We start from the raw sequence: 12,496 nt of genomic DNA, 5'->3' as shown, positions 1-12,496 counted from the left end.
CTGACTTTTCTTAGTAGGATCACCGCTCCAGCACAAAATTCCTACTCCCCAGTTTTCCCCTCAGTCTCCCAAGTAAAATGACACCTCACTTATGTGGGTCCCCAAAGCAGAGTCCGTCTAAAGATGTATATAAGAATATGCCCTTATAAACTCGCTGTGCCATCCCTTCATGTTTTGGGCCTTATTCTGTTGCAGGCACCTGGCCCACCCACACAAGTGAGGTATCATTTGTATCGCGAGACTTGGGGGAATGCTGGGTGGAAGGAAATTTGTGGCTCCTCTCAGATTCCAGAACTTTCTGTCACCGAAATGAGAGGAAAGGGTGTTTTTTTAGCCAAATGTTGAGGTTTGCAAAGGATTCTGGGTAACAGAACCTGGTCCGAGCCCCACAAGTCACTCCTTCTTGGATTCCCCAAGGTCTTTAGTTTTCAAAAATGCACAGGGTTGGTAGGTTTCCCTAGGTGCTGGCTGAGCTACAGGCCAAAATCCACAGGTAGGCACTGTTTTCTTTCAAAAAATGGGATGTGTCCACGTTGCGCTTTGGGGCGTTTCCTGTCGCGGGCGCTAGGCCTACCCACACAAGTGAGGTATCATTTTTATCGGGAGACTTGGGGGAACGCTGGGTGGAAGGAAATTTGTGGCTCCTCTCAGATTCCAGAACTTTCTGCCACAGAAATGTGAGGAACATGTGTTTTTTTAGCCAAATTTTGAGGTTTGCAAAGGATTCTGGGTAACAGAACCTGGTCCGAGCCCCGCAAGTCAACCCTCCTTGGATTCCCCTAGGTCTCTAGTTTTCAGAAATGCACAGGTTTGGTAGGTTTCCCTAGGTGCCGGCTGAGCTAGAGGCCAAAATCTACAGGTAGGCACTTCGCAAAAAACACCTCTGTTTTCTTTAAAAAATGTGGATGTGTCCACGTTGCGCTTTGGGGCGTTTCCTGTCGCCGGCGCTAGGCCTACCCACACAAGTGAGGTATCATTTTTATCGGGAGACTTGGGGGAACGCTGGGTGGAAGGAAATTTGTGGCTCCTCTCAGATTCCAGAACTTTCTGCCACAGAAATGTGAGGAACATGTGTTTTTTTAGCCAAATTTTGAGGTTTGCAAAGGATTCTGAGTAACAGAACCTGGTCCGAGCCCCACAAGTCACCCCATCTTGGATTCCCCTAGGTCTCTAGTTTTCAGAAATGCACAGGTTTGGTAGGTTTCCCTAGGTGCCGGCTGAGCTAGAGGCCAAAATCTACAGGTAGGCACTTCGCAAAAAACACCTCTGTTTTCTTTCACAAATTTGGATGTGTCCACGTTGCGCTATGGGGTGTTTCCTGTCGCGGGCGCTAGGCCTACCCACACAAGTGAGGTATCAATTTTATCGGGAGACTTGGGGGAACGCTGGGTGGAAGGAAATTTGTGGCTCCTCTCAGATTCCAGAACTTTCTGCCATAGAAATGTGAGGAACATGTGTTTTTTTTAGCCAAATTTTGAGGTTTGCAAAGGATTCTGGATAACAGAACCTGGTCCGAGCCCCGCAAGTCAACCCTCCTTGGATTCCCCTAGGTCTCTAGTTTTCAGAAATGCACAGGTTTGGTAGGTTTCCCTAGGTGCCGGCTGAGCTAGAGGCCAAAATCTACAGGTAGGCACTTTGCAAAAAACACCTCTGTTTTCTTTTAAAAAAAATGGGATGTGTCCACGTTGCGTTTTGGGGCGTTTCCTGTCGCGGGCGCTATGCCTACCCACACAAGTGAGGTATCATTTTTATCTGGAGACTTGGGGGAACATAGATTAGCAAAACAAGTGCTATTGCCCCTTGTCTTTTTCTAAAATTTTTCCTTCCAAATATAGGAGAGTGTGTAAAAAAGACATCTATTTGAGAAATGCCCTGTAATTCACATGCTAGTATGGTCACCCCGGAATTCAGAGATGTGCAAATAACCACTGCTCCTCAACACCTTATCTTGTGCCCTTTTTGGAAATACAAAGGTTTTCTTGATAGCAATTTTTTACTCTTTATATTTCAGCAAATGAATTGCTGTATACCTGGTATAGAATGAAAACGCACTGCAGGGTGCAGCTCATTTATTGGCTCTGGGTTCTTTTTGAACCTACAAGCCCTATATATCCCCGCAACCAGAGGAGTCCAGCAGACGTAACGGTATATTGCTTTCGATAATCTGACATTGCAGGGAAAAGTTACAGAGTAAAACGTAGAGAAAAATGTATGTTTTTTTCACCTCAATTTCAATATTTTTCTTTTTCAGCTGTTATTTTCTGTAGGAAACCCTTGTAGGATCTACACAAATGACCCCTTGCTGAATTCAGAATTTTGTCTACTTTTCAGAAATGTTTAGGTTTCTGGGATCGCGCATTGGTTCCATGCCCATTTCTCTCACTGACCAGAAGGAGGCTGAAAGCACAAAAAATTGCAAAAATGGGGTATTTCCCAGAAAAATTCCAAAATTGTGTTGAAAAATTGGGTTTTCTGATTCAAGTCTGCCTGTTCCTGAAAGCTGGGAAGCTGCTGAGTTTAGCACTGCAAACCCTTTGTTGATGCCATTTTCATTGGAAAAACCACAAGCCTTCTTCTGCAGCCACTTTTTCCAATTTTTTTGAATAAAACGAAATGTTCACTGTATTTTGGCCAATTTCTTGGCCTCCTTCAGGGGAACCCACAAAGTCTGGGTACCTCTAGAATCCCTAGGATGTTGGAAAAAAAGGATGCAAATTTGGCTTGGTTAGCTTATGTGGACAAAAAGTTATGAGGGCCTAAGCGCGAACTGCCCCAAATAGGCAAAAAAAGGCCTGGTACAGGAGGGGGGAAAGGCCTGGCAGCGAAGGGGTTAAAAACAATTGAGACAACGTAGTTCATACATTGACTTCTATTGAAGCAGGGGCAATTTCATGCAGGAAACAACCAACATAAAGCCCTTTCTTGGCTTCAAAATTCGGGACTCTCCAGTCTGAACTGGATCCATTGGCATGTATGAAGAAGGAAGCTCTACATATTTAAGATGACTACTTGGCTTGTAAACTGTGCAGCGACCTACTTCCCGTTGCGCAGCAGTTCCCTTTAGTCCCTTTTCCATGTTGATGAATGATCAGACCAATGCTGTAAGAGAGCTGGCTGTTCCAAGATACACGCGGATGACGCGCTTGCTTCCAACTCAGCGCCTGCTGACCCAAGGGGGCGGGGCCATTACCTCCGTCGAGTTGGAGGTTGGCTCGCTCCCTCGGCCGGAGGAGGTGCAGGGCGCGTGCCGCTGGTTGGCTCGAGCTGGCGAGGATTGGCTTTGGCAGCGGTGGGCGGGTCGCTGCTGGAGGTTGGCTTACGCCGGCGCTCCTCGCGCTTCTCTCTCTGCTCGCCGCCCTGGTCTTTGACTGGAAACAGCGGGGTGAACCCGCCCCCCTCGACTTTCCCTCCCCCCGGACAGCAGCGCCTGCTTGTCCCCAAGACAGGGGCTCAACCCCATCAACCAGGTCTCAGGATGCAGCGCCCGCACCGGCCCCAGAGAAGATGAGGAGCCCTCGCGGCGCCGTGCTGCTACTCTGCCTGCTGATCTGGTAAGGCCCGTGTGAGATGACCATCTTCTAGTGAAGTGAGACTCCTGTGTGAGAAGCCCCTCTGTGTCTTTGTAGTGAGTAGGCACCACTGTTGTCACATCCTAATTCTTCCACCTGATGGAGTAGGATTCTGAAGCATGACTCTGCCCTCCATCGCTCTATGTAGTGAGATTGCAGATTATGTTTACCCCTAATGCTTTGCTGCTGACAATGCTGAAACTCTAGTAGTATTCTGTCTGGCAACTCCTACATATTTATATATAGTGGGGCAGTGAAGCGTGAGTAGAGCGATACTTTGTGGGAGCATACGGCAGTTTTAGCGAGTGTCTGCCTCATGCGGCTCCTATGGTATTGAGACCCTCGCTTGTGAACATTAACTTGTGTAAGTGAGGCAGTGGACTATGAGACCCACGGCAGGAGTGACACTCCGAGGTGGGGGCATCTTCAGTATAGTGAAGCACTGGAGTCCCTTTTCAATACTGAGATTCTGGGATGTGAGTTCTCTCCTCCACTGGGAAGCTCTGTGGTATGAGGCCTCTTAAAGTAATGAGATTCTGTGATGTGAAACGTCCTGTGGTATTGTGATGGTCAGGTTTAACGACTGCACTGTGATGCTTTCGGATTTGAGTCCTCCAGTGATCTTGAGACTGTAGTGTAACCCAATAGGTAGTTAGTGGTCCCATATCGCGTATGATAAGGGTATTTTGGGGGACCTAGGCAAAGCATTTTTTGTGGGGAGGGGGGTGTTCCTGTTACGAACACCTTTGAATTTATGATCCTGTTTCAGATCTTTAATGCGCTCTTTGGCCAGGTCTCTGACAGTGCGCAGACACTCTCGTCCATTTCGAAATGTTTTTCCGTCTAATATACCGGGATAGTGATTAGTGTTTTCAATATTGTAACACAGGAGCAGCCCACTAATATATATCACCGCAAATCTCTGTTACACTCTCCAATTGCTCATACATAAATCCTGTTTTGATCCAAAAGAAACTTTTTTATGGGGGTTGCATGAAACACAAACACATTTCTCTGCAGAACGTCTGTAATAGACTCCGCATTAAAAATAAACTAAAGGAAAACCGTATTTAAACAGTCTGTTTATGAATTATTAAAGGTCATCTGGGCAATATTCTATGCTGAACAGAGCTAGCTCTATGGGGGGCCCCCCTGAAAAGCTGGGACCCTGGGCCAGAACCCACTTTACCCAAGTTTTAAAACGTGTCTGGTGTGCCCTATCCAACAAGTCCTGTATTTTTTAATATCCAACAGCCCTTTTTATTCCACTAGAATCAAACATGCTTTTATAAGTATTCAGAACTGACTGTTTCCCATGAAATTTGGTTACTGAGTATACATGTAACCCACCATGGTGTGAAAACCACTAGGATTATTGGGGTGTTCCAATGACAATGGGTTGCACTGTGGATCCCCCTGTCCAAGGTATATCCGCCTTTCAAATGTACTTACCTATTGGTCAATCTCTTCTTTTTTCTGTTGGCCAGAAAGCTGCTACATAGGAAGTAAAGTGGACTAGCTACTGATTTGTTGACTGGTCTCGCCTGTATCCCAACACTGGCTTCCTCATTGTTAGATTTTGAGCTAATAATTTTATCCATGTTGCATGCTCTATCCCACATATCAAAACTGTAGAGCATATGGAATGTTTTCACTTTTTAGGAAGGGGGAATTTTAAACGTAGAGGAAGTCAGCCCATAGATTACCATTTCTGTTTTACTTCACTTGGACTCTAGCTGTTTCTAGAGTGAACGTAAGATGACATTGAAAGTACGTCTTTGGGGAGTTTTATGCAGCAATGTAGTACTTCTTTGACCATGAGGTGTAGCCGTTCTTTTGCAGAATATGTGTATTTGGAGGTTTTGGGCAATCATAACTATGTGGCTGATGTAGAAATGTTTGCGTTTTTGGGGCCCTATATAGGTAGTAGTGGAATAAGTATAGGTGATGGTGTGCAGTGAAGTTATTACATACTTGGGAGTTTTGGGGGATCTGCAGTGCATGGAAGAGTTGGTGACAATAAGTAGCCATATACTCCCTCAAATTAACTTTCTTTCTTTTGTTTAGCATGTTGTCTGAGGTCACTTTACAAGAGATGTGTTTGGACCTTTTAAGAGGTTGCAGTGCCGGGTAATATGCCTGTGAGTTCTACGTAGGTTGAAATTACTTGGAATTCTCTTGCCAAGGCCTACCCCTACTAAGTGTTATGTGTTAGGTCAGAGTGACAGGGAACATGTCAGTTGTTGTGTATGTGATATTCTCGTGACTCTTGTCAAGACCCCCCGCCCCTTCTAAGTGGTATGGCAAAGTTGTGCTTTGTTGGTAGTAAAATCCCTAATTACATTAGTTTTTTTCCTTTGTGTCCTCTTAAATTTAACTTGATTAGGCAGTGCCAGTTGTGTATGTGACGCACACCTTAAAACAATTCAGTCTATTAAACTCTTTCTTTTAGCATTTTGATGTAACTGCTTGCAGTCAGTTTCCATTTTTATCTACGTTGACGTGGTTCTTTTTTTTTTTTTTCTTCTGAAACTTAATACATTTTAAAAAATGACTTACTGTTTCCTATTACACACTCTATCCACATGCTGAAGTACTTTTAAAAATGTGGAGCATAGAATGGATTGTTACTGCAAGTCTATCTATCTTTTTGAATGACTAGCTGAAAATAATCGAAAGGTGGCTAGAGCAACCAGTCCATCAACACGATCCATCCGTTTTTCTATTCATTTTGAGAAAAGCGGCTCTGGATGAAAGGCCGAGCCACTTTACCTTCGACTGTACATCAATTTTCATAAGTCTGCTTACGGAGAATTGTGCATAGACAGTTGCAGCAGTTAAAGGGTCGGCTTCTACACCTGCCTAGCGATGCCGTGATTTAACAATAGCAACTTTATTTTATGAACGGTTTGCTCCTCAGGCTTTCTTTTTATTCATATATTACTGGTGGCGAAAGTTATTCACCAAGCACAATAGTAAACATCAGACATTCATAACTTACATGTTTGACCGATACAGATAGTTATCATATATTGCACCACATTATATCTAGTTATACAGTATAATGACCTATTTTCACAAATATCACGATTGCCACCTTCTGTGTAGGTTTCACTGCTCTGTTTATTGTGTTCACAGAGATCTTTGGAGCAGACATGAATAGCCAAAACGAGTTTTGCACCTTCAGGCGCACAGACTTTTTCAAGGCTTTGTGTTCCTTTTTGAATCACTGGACAAGCCCCCCTGCCTGGTTTGTGCTGTCTCCACAGGGGTGTGGAATTTAATAAAATATCGACTTGTCCATTGGACAGGTTGCTTCTTACATCTACTTGTCTCGTAAAAAAAAAATCTACTTGTTTAGGTGCCATGTAGTGGGGCGACAAATTATGGCAGCAATCTCATTATTTAAGAGCGCTATTTTGCCACCATTCCGCAGAATTAAATACTGGGTCTGGGGGAATCAGTAAGCAATAGGTCCAGGGCTGGAATGCCTTTGAATCAACAAACCTACTAACTTGCATGTTTTAAGGATTTTCGTCAGCTCTTCTCTAATCTTTCTCATAATGAGAAAACTGTAAATCTACCCCTGACAGTGACAGAAGTATAAGTTCTTCTAGGGTTTGGGGGGAAAAAAGTGAAGTGGTTGGAGGGAAAGTGAACTTGTAAACGCTCAGTAGATTTTCACATGAGCAAATCTACGCATGCATATTTACTCGTGCTAAAATACAGTTCACAAATATTGTCTAGGAGTACGATATCATGGTATACTTTTGTAAGTTCTTGTGAATTCATGAAAGCCATTAATTCTAAGATGTATACAATGGGTGCACTTTTGTGACTTTCTTTAAGAATTGGGTCCCTAATCAGGTCTGGTGTTAACAAATACATTTTGTTTTTCTTAAACTTATATTTCTCTCTCTATCGGCTGGCTTTACTGTGAGTGATCACATTCTGCTCTTCCACAACTAGGACCATATTGGCACACAAAGTAGTTTTGTTCAGTGCCATGAGCTACTGTGGCAATCAGTGGCATAACGAAACTGGATCCCCCGCGACTCACTCAGGGCAGGTGCTGTGCTGACTGCCCCCACTGTGGGGGGGCGGGGGGAGCGGGGCTGGGGAGCCTTTGTTACACAGCTGTGTGCTTTTTGAGACCAAAAACATTTTTTTTTCTTTTTGCCGCTGTTTGTTACAATGGTGAGGGCCTTGCAGCTCCCACAGCAATAAAGTGATACAAAAGACACGCATTGACAAAACCAAAAGACTCTCAACAAATTTCAGCTTGGTTGGCCTTGCTAGTTCTTGTTTATTTTCATGCTTCCTATAGTCTTGTTGAAATGGTTACATTGGTTTTCCATTAGGAATATTTATTTGAAAATAGAAGCATGCTTCACCGCATTTCAATAAATGACGATTCAAAGAAATAGCTCCTAAAATTTCATAATAAAACGTTATTTTCCTGCTTGCTTTTTTTACAGAACATTTTATTTTGAAAGCAAAGAATCATCACTCTTTCTTACCAGCTTCTGCAAACATTTGCATCTAATCAGAGTGCGTTCGGGAGCTTCATACTTAGCCTCATATTGTTAAACTTTTCAAACGTGTTTACACATTTTGTTTTTAAATTGAACTGCTGTCAGTAGTGCAGTGTGACCTTAAAACATGTATATACAGTGCTCACCCCAATAATTAAGGCTTTTCGTTAATGAACCATAAGTACAAGTTCGAACAGGATTAACATATGGTCACACATATATTACAATAAATCAAATAATGTACACACGGTTCCAAAATACAGGAAGGTTTCTTTCAAAATTAGTGGTTCTGCATTCAATGGAGACCAAAGTATTCGAAGCAAGAGCCCTCACTCACCCTCCGGTGACGTGCTTCATCATAGGGCTATGCTCCTCGTCAGGCCGGCGCTGCAATGCCTGACGGGCCCCACACGGGGGCTCTTTGCCAGAGATCTTTTACAAATAATGCACAACTGGTCAAAAGATGATTAAGGATGGTTAAAAATGACTAGAGGTAACAAGTTATCCCCACCCGTAGCTTGAAAAGGAGGTCAGCCTTATGACCCTTGGAGTGGACCTGTATGTCCTCCGTCAGGCCTTGAAAAATCATACAAATGTTACCAGCCTTACAGGCCTAGTAAACTGAATACTCAACTTCACTGTAATGTGCTTGACCCACACATTGGCCTCCAGTTGTGGGACCCTAGGCAAAATATTTATATTTCTCCAAGTCACTTTTTTCTTCATTACCACATATGAGATGACCTTCAATTATATAACTTCAGGTCGGCAAAAAAAACCTCTGGTTTCATTGAACAGACTAAACTTCTGCTCCACGTAGAATGGAGATTTAGCCCACAAATAGGGTACACATGACCCCTAATTTGCCTCTTCGTTAACTAGTGGCATTGTCATCAGGGTGGTTTCAGGAATGTTTCTCAGTTCATGTTTTAAAACCCACTTTTAATATTTTACTAAAGCATGATGTGATAGCACAGTGTAATTTACAAACAGCACATTTTCTATTAAAATGCTCCCAAACCTTCCCACTGACATGCAGGTTTACTGTTAAAACTGTATAACATACAGACAATATTGTGATGAAATTGGGTTTCAACAAATATTTATAATTTGCGCATCACCAAGTAATGTGTTCTGATTTGTGTTGAAGCCATTAAAATCTTTGTTTCAGTAGCACTCCAGAATTACATAAATGTGCTTTCCTCACTGCCATTTTTGCTATATTTCTACAGTTTGTTTACAAGCTATTTAAATGTTGTGTGTTAGGAACAAAAATATCCAACAGCCTTTAACTTCCAGTATGATCATCAGGCAGATCAGCTCCTGTAGTCAGAAAAGGAAAAGTAAGCACCAATCTCCTGGATAAAATAGGCAGCAATTTTTAAGAAGACATAAGCTGACCTTTGACATCTTTCTTTGAATGCAAAGCAACTGTGACAAGTTAAAAAGATTTAAAGGGATCTTTATAGCTTACTATCTTTCTGAATGAAAAGAACACCTGTTCTTTGCCAGCTCATGATCTCCCTAGAATGGGCAAATGGGCCCAGAAAATAGCTAGAACTGATAAAATCTGAGTCACCACAGATAGCTTGTGAGTAGATTCTTTTAGGCCTGTGGGTAGAAGAGAGAGAGAGCAGGGCCAGTCCTTCAGGGCCTTAAGTCACAGAGCAGGTCATCCCACTTCTGATCTTCCACAAGTCCAGGAAGTGTTCTGATGTGGGTGCCTGGAGGTGCCACATTTATGTTGGGCAGTAGTTAGTGGGTGGGAATGATGCCTAGGCACATCCTAACCAACAGGGTAAAAGTTTTGGGGCCAACCCTACCCACTTTGGGCATTTTTGATATAAAAGAAAATCTTTGTCCACACTAAACCTGGCCTCTGAGGGCTAGGGCGCATGTGTGAAGTGTGCTGTGGTACTGTTAGTGTCCTTCCACATCTAACACTAAAATCCAGTTTGAGGCAGCTACTGTACCCACAATAAACCCAGAAACCGAATTCTGGTAGGACAAAAACAGAACATTTCAGAAAACAGACAGACAGTAGGCACACAAGAATTGTCTTAACATTCTATTCTCTCCTTTCTCAACTACGTCCTTAAGGGTTATATGTAAACCCAGCAGACCTGTCAAGCAGGGTTTGGCATTCAAGCAGGGCTTGACACTGTAGTGTAAGAAGGATGTCAATAGATCACAACCTACATATTTTGCAGTCATCTCTGCTCATTCAGGTCAGCCTGTTGTTTTTCTCCCGAGAGGTATTTCCCATCCAGTCACACCTATTCAAGGCTAATCAAATGGGAGAAGCTGGAGAGCCAATGCACATTAGTCTTCAAGATCTTCAGGTAGGGAAAAGTAACAATTGTAATTTATTTTTCCTTAAGACTTATTAAAAAAAAATACAACTTAGCAATTGAATTGCACTTTTAATAACCTTTACACATTATTGTTTGATTCTTTTTGTAGGTAGTCCCACTCCTGATACATAGTATTAGTATTTTAATCTGTACTCTGGTTTTCTCTATAGGACAGCTAGGCCAGCAACACCGAAATTAGCTTTTGGGTGCTAGTCACTGTAGGGCAAAGTTAAATTTTGCATGCCTACTTTTAAATAGCATGCACCCTGCTGAGTGGGCTACAGAGCTCACGTGGGGTGTCTTATTATGATTTAAAGGGAAGGCTCTGCCCTGCCAAAAGAGTTTCTTTTGTCATTTTTAAACTGCTACAGTGGTAGGCCTGAATCCATATTTGCACTGCCCCCGTAGTGGTCGTCGCAGTAGGCGCTGCAGTTCAGTAGTGATATTTAATCTACTGGCCCTGGGTACAAGTTGTACAATACCCTAGAGACTAGGGCTATGCCAGTTTGACCATGTTTAAAAGGGGGAGCTCAGGCATTTTACTACTGGTTAGAAAGGGTAAAGTGCACAGAGTTCTAAAGCCAGCAAAAACATATGGTGTGGCAAAAAATCCAGGCAGAAAAGGCAGATTGCGTACAAGGTAGTATTCAGAAAATGATAAATATTAACACAATCAATTTGCAATCACCAAACTGTAGTGGTTTAAGTGTAGCCAACGTAGCACAGTGGCCCTCTGTTTTTGTGGGTGGGAAACCACAACACTTTGATTTTATGTGGACCTTTGAATGACCACTTGCCATTAGTTTCAGAATCTCCCAAAAAGCAACAGTGATTCTCGTAAGGAGTTTACAACATACTATAATTCAACAGGGAGAGACCAGAAAATTAACTTTCAAAACTACTTTATAGGTCGAGCGTGCAAGCGCTTTGACCTTTTGTAGGTATTGTGGGCTTTTAACCACGCCCACCGCACCCCCATCACTTTCACTTGTTCGTGGGCTTGCCTTTCAAAAAACCCTTGTTAGCACTGGTAAATGCTTTACATTTGTCCCTCCTTGAGGCGGTTTTGTTACCGCCCTGCAGACTGCCCCTGTTATATGGATTATTGCACGATTGCCGATACTTTGACTGCTAGTAAACTTCTTTTTCTTTTTGTGTCCCTCCTTCGCGCTCATGCTGGCCGTGGCACTTTAAATTTGGTTTGAATTTGGTCGCTTATGTCAGCTGTTTTACTTTTAATTTTCAATTTAAGTAGCAAGAAATGTCCAGTTAGGAATTTACAACGCTAATAGCTCTAACTCGAGCAAATGCGAGACCAGTGCGTTGCAAATGTTTGTTTTATTGACTTGCTCTTTCCTGCTTTCAGTCTATTGTCAAGGCCAATTAGCCTGACACCCTGCCACAGGTTCAAATAAATGGTTGCAGCAATAAATAATTTTTTGTTTCTGAATTTAAAGCTTTCTTTGTTGAACCCTTTTTATTACGTTTGAATTGTCAATATGGCAGTCAAGGAAGGAGAGTTTGAGGGAAGTTTCTCAGTCCACCAACAACACCCATTCAATTTTTTGCACTTAGACAAAGTTAGGGGTAGAGTAATACACTCGTATTTATGCAGAGGTAGAAAATTATTTGTACTTTAATAATTCCAAGTAAAATATTATGCCCTTTGGAATAATAAAAGCTAACCTGTAGTCAGTAAATGCAAAATGGCATGTGTTTGATGCTCATTACAACTTGCTAGAAGAGTGTCAGGAGTGCATAGCATAATCGAGGCACGATATAGTAAAACCAAAAGTCAGAGTCTTTGGCTGACACATTGTACTTATTTTGGCAAAGTCACTTTACAAGGTTCCTGTAACATAATATGACTGAATGTTAGTTACCTTTTGAATTATATTAACCTTTTCAATGGTGTTACACAACTTTCTTATGGTAGAGGCATTCACTCTTCCCAGCGACAAGGAATCAAGATATTTGCTGATCACAACAAATTTTGTGCATGCTGCACAGGCGGATCTAAACTTGTTTGCAGCCCCAA

General features: G+C 42.5%; 1 protein-coding gene across 4 annotated transcripts in view; it reads left to right on the top strand.

Annotated features, from left to right (window-relative positions):
* The first annotated feature begins 3,186 nt into the window (after nt 1–3,186).
* SUCO (SUN domain containing ossification factor) overlaps nt 3,187–12,496 on the top strand; it is a 481,248-nt gene continuing 471,938 nt past the window's right edge. For 2 of the 4 annotated variants that reach the window (XM_069231977.1, XM_069231975.1), the window contains exon 1: nt 3,373–3,551. In XM_069231977.1, the coding sequence (XP_069088078.1) occupies nt 3,505–3,551 (47 nt within the window). In that variant the 5' untranslated portion in view covers nt 3,373–3,504. Of the gene's footprint in view, nt 3,552–12,496 lie in introns of all 4 variants that reach the window. The other 2 variants (XM_069231978.1, XM_069231976.1) reach the window with 2 other exon arrangements.

This window comes from Pleurodeles waltl, chromosome 4_2, assembly GCF_031143425.1.
Source record: "Pleurodeles waltl isolate 20211129_DDA chromosome 4_2, aPleWal1.hap1.20221129, whole genome shotgun sequence".
Taxonomy (NCBI): domain Eukaryota; kingdom Metazoa; phylum Chordata; class Amphibia; order Caudata; family Salamandridae; genus Pleurodeles; species Pleurodeles waltl.
The sequence above is the reverse complement of the archived record's forward strand: the minus strand, read 5'-3'. Positions and strand labels throughout refer to the sequence as shown.